Genomic DNA, 10615 nt, shown 5'->3' on the forward strand with positions numbered 1-10615 from the left:
ACCGGGAACAATCGCACTCGGACCGCAGAAAACGTGCCCAGCTTGCTTAGATTAAAGTGGAATCCCTGAAAGCTGTATCAGATTTGGATTTAAATTAATATTCTGATATGTTAGAATGGTAGGCAGTTTAGATGTTTTGTTTGGTGGAGGAGAGTTTGTCATTTTGATTCCTTTTATATCTATTTTCATGTTGTTCTTTTAGGTGGTAAATAATTAAATTGCAGAATAAAGAAATGACTTGGGAGCTATTGGCTCCTAAAACTATGCACTAGAAGTGAAATGACTTCAGTTGTCAAGATCCAAATTCAAATGTTGCAGTTTGTAAACCATGACAACCTAAAAAACCCAAACTTCTGAAATGCCGTTCAAATACGTTGATGGATTAATTCATTCATTGATTTAGACCAGCCCCTTAATATCTACTTTCCTGCAGAGTTTTGCTCCAACCCTAATGAAACACACATGAACAAGCTAATCAAGGTCTTACTAGAAAGGTACAGGCAGGTGAGTTTAATCCAAGTTGGAGCTAAACTCTGCAGGAAAGGGGGTCAGAGTTGAGAACACCTGATTTAGACATTAAGGTTCACCATCGTCCAGCATAGGTCTTTCTTCATAGCTCCTTAGTCTCTTGTGTGCTTTTTGTCGAAGACTGTTGAAGATCGACATTCTAAAGATGTAATCAACTAACAGCTAATTACCTGAAGAAATTGAATGAATCCATGAATCATCAGGTTTTTGGATTCTCTTGCTACTGTTAAATTATTGCAAATTTGTAACTTTGCCCTTCCCGAAAAGTTAGTTACAGTCTGTGGTCCTCAAGCTATTTATAGAAGCAGTGATATTGTACAATCAGCTATTTTGTGTGCAGTCTTAATACATTTTATATATTAGTATCATATATATTATATTATTATATATAATATATTAGTACTTAATATTTTTCTCATGAATGGAATAACTCCTGTTTTTTCAGTGAATTCCAATGTCCCCATAAGGGTGCATGCATCTAATCCCTTTCTTTTCATTTCTTTCAGCTGAGCATCGAGAAAGCCCAAGCCATTGCTGAACAGGTGGAGCTGAAGGCTAAGGTTGTGCAGTCAGAAGTGAAAACGATCACTCTACGTCATAAGAAAGCTCTGGAAGAACGCGAGTGTGAGCTGCTCTGGAAGGTGAATAACAACTACCTTTTGAACGTCTGTCTTCATATTTAAGTATAAAGTATAGTCCTGACTCTGCTTTGAAATACTTTTTGAAGCATCAGCAACCAAATTTGTTTCCTGCACAGGTGGAGAAGATCCGCCAGGTGAAGGCAAAATCCCTTTACCTGCAGGTTGAGAAACTACACCAGAATCTCACCAAGCTGGACAGTACTATCGCCACAGTGACGCAGGTTTTAGAAGAAGGCCGTAGCATAGATGTCCTGCTAGTACGCGAGCACATGTTAAATCAGCTTCAGGAGCTTAAATCCCTCCGCTGCTTCCTACAGCCCCAAGAAGACGATCGCATCATGTTCACCCCTCCAGACCAGGCTCTTCTGATTGCCATCAAGTCCATGGGTCTCATCAGCAGTGGAGCCTTTGCCACAGCTTCCAAAGCTCACGGTGAAGGCCTCAAGAGAGCACTGCAAGGAAAGCTAGCTTCCTTTACTGTCGTAGGGTATGATCATGATGGTGAACCTCGGTTGTCCGGTGGTGACAGCGTCTCAGTTGTGCTTATGAGTCCGGATGGTAATCTGTCCAGCGCAGATGTTTCTGATCACCAAGATGGAACGTACACAGTCAGCTATCTGCCCAAGAGCGAGGGTGAGCATTTGCTCTCGGTGCTTGTATGCAATCAGCACATTGAGGGAAGTCCATTCAAAGTGATGGTCAAGTCCGGTCGCAGTTACGGCGGTGTTGGCTTGCCCATTGCAACCTTCGGAGGAGAGGGCGATGGGGATGGGCAACTGTGTCGGCCTTGGGGCATCTGCGTAGATAAGGAGGGCTACGTGGTGGTCGCTGACCGAAGCAACAACCGTGTGCAGATCTTCAAGCCTTGTGGCACGTTCCACCACAGGTTTGGCACTTTGGGCTCACGACCAGGCCAGTTTGACCGCCCGGCTGGGGTCGCCTGTGACAGCCAGAGGAGAATCATTGTAGCAGATAAGGACAATCACCGCATCCAGATTTTCACATTCGATGGCCATTTTCTTGTCAAATTTGGCGAGAAGGGAACCAAAAATGGGCAATTCAACTACCCATGGGATGTTGCCGTCAACTCTGAGGGGAAGATCCTGGTTTCGGATACACGCAACCACCGCGTGCAACTTTTTGGGCCTGACGGGACTTTCCTTAACAAATACGGATTCGAAGGTGCCCTCTGGAAACATTTTGACTCACCTCGCGGTGTAGCTTTTAATCAGGAAGGCCACCTCGTCGTGACCGACTTCAACAATCATCGGCTGCTTGTCATCAGGCCCGATTGCCAGTCAGCACGCTTCCTTGGGTCCGAGGGAACCGGAAATGGCCAGTTCTTGCGCCCACAAGGCGTAGCCGTGGACCAGGAGGATCGTATTATCGTGGCTGACTCCCGCAACCATCGCATTCAGGTGTTCGAACCCAATGGCAACTTTTTATGCAAGTTTGGGACTCAAGGGAGCGGCTTCGGCCAAATGGATCGCCCCTCTGGTATAGCGGTTACCCCTGATGGAATGATTGTGGCTGTGGACTTTGGAAACAACCGAATCCTCGTGTTCTGACCTTTCATTGTTTGAAATACGAAACTGTAGCTTTGGACAAATGGAAAAGGAGATTTTGCACATCTATCATGAGCAAATGCAGTTGGAGAGTCTTTGCAAGGTGACAACAGTTGTGGATAGTTTTGTACGATTCTCAGTGATTGTTTAACACCAAATGCTTGCCGTTACAGCACACAGTTTTGACTGCTGCAAGCTTGAGAGAGTTTTGCTCTTGGTTTGTGTCTTCAAATCCTGTTTCTTTTTTTTTTCTCAGGGAATTTCTTGCATTCTTGAAATATTTTCTCTCTGCATCCCACCTACCTCATCTAGCTTATGTATGAATGTACTCACGTTTGTGCAGAGACCTAGTCCGTGAAGTTTTATAAAGAAACGTCTACCTCAGTGTTTTTTTTTTTTTTTTTTTTTTTTGTAAAATGTGAGGGAAAAAAAACACAAAAAAAACTAAAATGAAGCAATGTTTGGATATTTGCACAGTTCGCACAATTTTTTTGCTGATTGTTACTGTGCAAAGAACGCAAGTTATATCCCTGAATGTTTCTCATAGCGATGGACAAAAACAGAGCTGCATGTTTTGGCAGAAACATAAGGATAACTTTTTGATATATCTACTGCTATGTTTTCTTTTTGTGAATTTTCGTGTACATTTTTAAATCAGACTTCATCTTTATCTTGTACCTCATCTAAACCTCTTACCTCATTTACCGTATTATACCTCTGGGTCCATGAGCCTCATTACACATTTACCTCACTTTACGGTCTTTTCCATTTGAAAATTATGCAAGCAGTTACCAAACATTTATTTTGTATAACTAATGAAAGAGACTGCTAAACTTAAACAAAATTATCTGAATTTAGTAATTTAATAGGACCCTCATGATGTAATCAAGAGTTTGCAACAAGAGAAATGCAACTGCAGAAGAATAGATACCCATGATTATTTTAAATGTGTTATGATAAAAAAAAAAAAAATGAAATGGAGGATGTTCTTTAAAGAATATTTTCAGATCTATTTTATTTTTGGGGTGGGACAAATTGAAAGAATGTAGACACTAAATGGAATATCTAAGTGTAAAAATGGCCTAGCCCTTATCTTTGTGTTTCTATTATTAATATATATTTTTTTGTCTCTTCATATGAACAATTTAGGCAAGGTAAAATTTGTTCAAATAGAGGCCCATGATTGACATAACTGGCTAACAAGGATATAATCCAGTTCCTCTCATACTTGGGGAAACTTTTTAGTGTTTTTTCAATGTTGGATGTATTTTGAGTCTCATTACAAACTGCTGCATTAGATCACAAGTTGGTTTTTGTTGTTCTATTGATTACAGCATGGCCTACAGTGCTTCCTGTGCCAGTTTAAAGAAAGATCTCCAAGGAGACCATTCACTTTGTCAGTGTAACATCATTTGAAAACACTTAGAATCAATTGAACCCAGTTTGAAATCGGATAGTAGGACTTGTGGGTAACCACTTTAAAGTGTTGTTTGCTTCTGTGTTCAATTGATTAAAAGGAAAAAAAGAGGAAGCAAAGCATTAGGAGGAAAGAAAAATAATATATAAATATTTAGCACTGGTATACAGCAGAACAAAAGCACATGGCTCTCCCATTATAGTCTGCCTGAACTTCTTATGAAAGTTTATGACGACAGGAAAGTATCTCTCTCCAATGTTGTCAGACCTCAGTTATTGCAAGTTAAATGAAGTTATGCAAAGAGGCAATGAGAATCATTAACCACTAAATTCAGAGTGTTTCCTTGTTAATTTGTATGTTTCTGTTCTCGTGGGCATCATGTGCGTGTGTTGGATATTTTGAAGTGGGTGAACTGTAAGAGTGTGTGTGGTACCGTACATGCATGGCAGGTCCACTTACAGAACCTTTGGGGTTAATTTGCATGATGCTTTCCGTTTTACACTTGAGGTAACATTTAAAATCAGAAATTGTGGGAGAGCTGGACGACCTATTGGAAAGTGGTCATGATGTTTTGCCCCAGTGTTTTCCTGTAGGTTGCCGTTATCTTGTGTCCTGTCATAAGTATTAACGTGCTTGCATGTAGTTGCCTGTGCCTTTCGTGATGCTAGATAAATCGAAATCGAATGTCTTTGCCAAAGGGTGACTATAGGAAATAGGCAAGTGCCAAAAATGATTCTTAAAGTCACGATTGCATTAAGCGTTTGCTTTTCATTTATAAAGTGGATCTTTCTTTACTGGTCTTTTCTTTATGTATATTACCTCATTCAAATTGTGGATCATCAGGCATATTTATGTTGCAGCTTAAACGAGAGATGTGAATTTTATGGTAATGTTGCTTTTTACACATGGTAAGAGTGGAAAGCAGTCAGTTAGATTTATGAAAATTGATGGACATCTGCACATTAGACCATAATAAAGGAATAAAAGGACCAGCGTGGGTAACGGAAACCCATTTGATGGATGTAAGAAGCTTATGCAATAACGAATGAAAGATTTGCTGCTTCCACCAACACAGATCTTCCCTGTCTTACAGTATTATCACATTTGATCTGATTAGTATTTAGCTGCAAAGTTTTCTCCCTGAATCCCTGCTCTCTTTAAGAGGGGACTTTTTTTTGCATGCTGTAAAGGTCCTTGAAGACAGGTGGATGTTGGAAAACAAGGGGAGGGAGGAAGAAAACATGGCCACTTTTATAATGTACCGAGAAAAAAAGAAAAGAAAAAAAAATGACGTGAATATCATTTGTTTGGACGTGGTGAATGGTTGACTATATGATTGTACTATTTCTAGATAGCTTTACAGAGTAAGGTACCTCATTGAGCTCCATTCAGATGCCTTACCACAGCTTCTTAGCTTTAGCATCAGAACTGGAAAACTGCCAAAGACCTCGTTCAAATGAAACCTTAGTGTGTGGATGTATTTATAAATCGATTTTTTTGCCCAAAGATGAATATGTTTGGCATCGATCATTCTTGTATTTCAACACACTGTCAATATCTTAACATAGAGGCGAACCGCTCGCAGAACACGTCCCTGGATGTTGGCTTTTGTGTGTAACACGAGTTTTTGAGCAGGTGCCCTACAGGACCAAAGATGGGAAATGTTTGAATCCAGCTCCCACAGTTACCGATAAACTGCTCTCCATCTGTGTGGTGGTAGCGTTATATTTGGCGAAGGAATCAGGCAGCCGGTTTGTGGGTTGTGATGATGGAAGCCACTATTTAAAACCCCTTTAGCAGTGATTAGGATACTATTGAAAGTGTAAGTTCTACTTGGAGATACAATTCACTTTTGTAGGACTGATACCGTTTGTCACCTACATACTTTCTGCCTCAATGGACATGAGTCGCTGTTATCAAACTCAGTCGGTGTCTTTGAATTTCAGATCATTGCAGGGTTTTTTTTTTTTTTTTTTTTTTTTTGACCTCTGGTCTCTAATTGTACGGGTTTTGTCACCATTTCTGGTGGATTCCAGCTTATGACTTCTTCCTTACTGGGGAAAAACAGAAAATGTAAGTTCAGAATTGTGTGGTCATAGACCCTTTTATGATTGTATTATCTTATGGAAAAAAGAGAGATGTGTATACACATTAAAACAACTCAGGTAGCTTTGTAGAGATTTGATTAAAAATTCAATATTTGTTTCTTACAGTTTGATAGTGAATCCTTTGTTAGTACCTCATGAGATTTTTGTATGTTGTTTTGATGGTAAAAATGCTGTTATTGAATTCCATGGGATCCTTTTCAACCATGTCACAGTTAACAGTCAATGAGGGGGTGAACAATTCATAACCTTAATACCAGCATGTCTCGATTTTGTGTTCTTTACACAGTCCTATCTTGATTTTATAACTATATAACCCCATGATGGATGGATATACTATGATTAAATGTGTTTGCATTCAAAGGCTGCTACAAAATTCATTGCCTTGAGATGATCAGAAATGCCTTAAGGCTTGGAAAATTAGTTTTCAAGAACTTTGAGGGCAACAGTCTGTCTCAGAAGACATTTAGACCCTGTGTTCCCGGCACTGAAATTTGATATGTACATCAATACCTTCTAAACTCCCTTAAGTCACAGTGCTTTTAAGAGGCTTGGCTGTGAGACAGGCTAAGCAAAGAGGTGTATGGAGATTCTGCCCCAAAGCTCTCACCTGGAATCAGTTTTGCCTTTTAAAATACAACGATTAGGGTAGAATCAAAGTAGCAAATGCTGATTCCAGGTCAGTTGTCCTGGATGAAATTGGCTTAGGAGCCCTCTAAGAGGCCCACCACTCTCTCCATCTCTTTCTCTTTCTGTTTCATAACTCGCCATCCCACCATCGGTCACCCTCTCAACCAAAGCAACAGAACAGTCATTTATTACGCTTAATAAGGCTGATGAGACTATATGAAATATTTAGTGGTCTGCAGTCTTGATCTTTTGTCTTTGTGGACTTTAAACATTTCCTATGCAGTTTTTTTTTTGTTTTTTTTATCATTATTATAAATGTTTGGTTGTTTACGAATAAAGTTGTACTACTTTGGATCCTGTATTTGTGGTTTTTATTAAAGTGGAAGAACAACAAAGCTAATGAACATTAAACTCTGCTTTTTAAATCCCATAAACCCTACTTTATGAAAGCCATGCTAATTTAGATAAGTTATTATGTTTACATCTTATTTCATTGCCCACAATAAAAACTACAGCGCTTTGATTGGAAAACTAAGCATTTAAATGTCACCTTACTAAGACATTTTATTGGGTGATACAGAGTGACAATTATATTTATATGCATTGTAAGTATCTGTTATACTGTTAAAAAGATCATGTTGATTTGTTACTAGCAAACAGAATTTCATTTTCACATTGGTGAGAGGTTTCAAACCACCAAAATAAACTTCATTTTGGCCAGATTTTGTTAAAAATGACATCACACCTGTTCGTTTTCCAAATTCACTTTAAGAATATAAGGGCCTTAAAACTGCATACTTTGTATGTCTCCTTAGACAGTTGATTCAACTGCATGCGTACATGCATGCAACAGGAAGTGCGTGCGCAAAACTAAACGTGCACACTAAATCCACTTTGATGAATGACAGGATAAGCTTAACCCCCAAAGATCCACATTCACTTACAGGGCCTGATTTTGCATCATGTCTATGAAAACTTTTCATTGTAAGTTTAATTAGATGTTACATTTAGGCTGGTTTCACAGACAGGGCTTAGATTAAGCCAGGCTTAAGCCTTAGTTCAATTAGGGCATTTAAGTAAGTAAAGCTTTATTTATATAGCGCCTTTTAAAACAGTGTTTTACAGAAGAGAAATACACAGAGAAAAAATGACTAAGTTCGGGGTACCCCTATCTGAATGGAAGAGTCAGAGAGCCTTGGTTTGTGATTTACACTTGCAGCAACCCACTGTCTTTCCACCCTTACTGGAGTGGAGGATCGTACAATAACACCAGCCTAAAGTAGCTTTCATAAACATGTCTTTGAAAAAACAAAACATTAATTTACTGGTGTGCATCTTGCGACAAAACCATGGCACTGACATATTTTAAGATGCGTCAGTGCGAGTTGTTTTCAGTTAAAACAGCTCAAACATGTATTTTGGTCAGGGACTAGGCTTAAGCCTTTCTGTGAAACTGGGGGATAATTTGTTTGTAAAATGGAAAGTGAGGCACATTTTATTGGTACAGAGATTATATGTAGTGTAAAACGTTTGAAAATTGTGAAAAAAAAAGTGTGTCCCATTGAGTAAAGCAGTACTTCTCAAACCTGTCCTGGGGAACCCCCACCATTACACATTTTTGAAGTCTCCCTTATCAGACACATTAAAGTCTTACTTACTCACGTGTTAATGAGCTGAGTTGAATCAGGTGTGTTAGATGGAGACATACAAAATGTGCAGTGGTGAGAGGCATTTAAGTAAACAAAAATCGTCTTCACACCCACTTAAACACTTTGGAAAAACTCCAGAAATACAATTAAAGTGCAAAAACCGTAAGTGTGGGTGTTTGGACAGGCCCGATACATCCACAGGTTGGCATTGTCATGTGACATATGGGTGATATTTTAGCACAAACCCTGCCCTACAACTGCTTTCATTGGTCAACTTAAGCAGTTTCCTGTCAATAAAAGGTCAGATTTCATTGACTCAATTATGAATGGATCTGATCACAACAAAGAGAAATGCAATCTGTCTAGATGTTCTACCAATCGTTTACTATAGTTAAGGTTAGGGTTTAGTATTTATTTCAGTGTGTTGTGTAGGCAATCAGCACTGGGGAAAAGCATGTGACCTACAGTGTCAGTTGCGATGCATCTCCGCCATTTACAATTACTCTCCTGAGACCTTAAGGGATAGTAAAGTGCCCTTTGGATGTGCACTTAAAGGGATAGTTCACCAAACAATGTAAATTATCCCATAATTTACTCACCCTCAAGCCATCCTAAGTGTATATGACTTTATTTCAGCCAAACACAATCAGAGTCATTTAAAAAATATCTTGGTTCTTCCTAGCTTTATAATGGGAGTGAATAGTACTTTAGATTTTGAAGCCCAAAAATCCATCATAAAAGTAATCCATATGGCTCCAGGAGGTTAATAAAGCCTTCTGAAGAAAAATATCCATATTATCCACTTTATAAATTATAAACTGGCTTCCGGTAACCGCCGTACGAGAGTCTAGTTCCAGTGGAAGAGTGACCTCTGACCAAACGCATGACGTCGTAGGCGAAGCGTAAGCTTAGGTGAGAGTTGATGCCTCTCGCGGTTCAAACAAATACGGATGGGCAACAAATACAAGCTGCACCTGAGCGCTTAAACGAAATCCACTATTCCGCACTCGCAGCCAGAGTATACTTTTGCTGTGTCCCAATTCAAAGGCTCTATCCTATTTATATATATAAAGCGGTTCAAATGTTTACTCAAGTCAAATCAAGATATGATTTTATATAGTTTAAACTCTTTGTGTACATAAATTAAACAAGGTTAACATATTTAGACAGGTTGCGAACCCCGTTTTGTTGGGAAGGAAGTTGAACATAACTTTTAAAAAAAGTCCAGTACAAACGTTACCGCCGCTCGTCAACGGCAGCGGTCACAGTTGCTAGGCGACAATAACACTCCTCCATAGGCTATTTAACATCGCTCAGTCTGAGCTTTGCGGCCTTTGAAGTCCGAGTCCTTCGAAGGTTGCAGCCTTTGAACGTGGAAAATAAAGTATACCCGGGCCTTAAAAATGGGTGTCAAAAGGGAGACAGGTTTTGGAACAAAGCAATAAACTGATTCCATTCCTGTAGATTTACTGTTATTGTAAATATAGTGACGAATCAAATAAACCTTTTTCAACGTAGTCTAGAAATGTGCAGTCTGAAGAGCTTTCTTTGTTCTGAATGACGGTGGAGCATTTCGCTGACAGCAAAGGAACACCCCTCTTGCTCCTGATTGATGCAAGCAACCCCAGGATGCTGTATACGACATTTGACGACTGGAAGGGAGGTATTTGAGCCCATATCTGAGCTTTCATTCGTTTACCTTAAATGAAAGAGACTACGGAAAAAAGATATTTTCTCTGATAGCCTTTAAAGACAAGGTAATGGTAACTGCACTTTAAATCACTCTGTGAAATATTTGTCATCTTGTTTAAAGAGTACTATCACAAGGAGTCTTTGTTTTGTCTAAATTACTTAACAAAAGCCTCTTAAGGCCACCAATGCTGTTTGAGAAATGGGCGTCCCTGCATACCAACAGGTCAAAGGTCAGAACGGGGCAGCCCAGAAGGTCAGCTTGAGCCTGCAGGAAAATGTTTGTCGTCTGGCAGATGGGACCGTTCCGGGTGTAAATAACGATAAGGGGTTCAATTGGGCTGGAATGTTTAATTCAAAGTTTTTGGAGTTTGTTATCAGTCCATTTGCT

The 10615-nt window shown here is 39.5% G+C and overlaps 1 protein-coding gene across 1 annotated transcript in view; it reads left to right on the forward strand.

Moving 5' to 3' along the window:
* Positions 1-5411, forward strand: part of trim71 (tripartite motif containing 71, E3 ubiquitin protein ligase) — a 33304-nt gene extending 27893 nt beyond the window's left edge. Inside the window, exons 3-4 of the mRNA XM_084435280.1 lie at positions 1035-1169; positions 1286-5411. Coding sequence (XP_084291406.1) covers positions 1035-1169; positions 1286-2737 — 1587 coding nt within the window. The 3' untranslated portion in view covers positions 2738-5411. The remainder of the gene's footprint in view (positions 1-1034; positions 1170-1285) is intronic.
* The last annotated feature ends 5204 nt before the right edge of the window (positions 5412-10615 follow it).

This window comes from Rutilus rutilus, assembly GCF_951802725.1.
Source record: "Rutilus rutilus genome assembly, chromosome: 17".
NCBI classification, from domain to species: Eukaryota; Metazoa; Chordata; class Actinopteri; order Cypriniformes; family Leuciscidae; genus Rutilus; species Rutilus rutilus.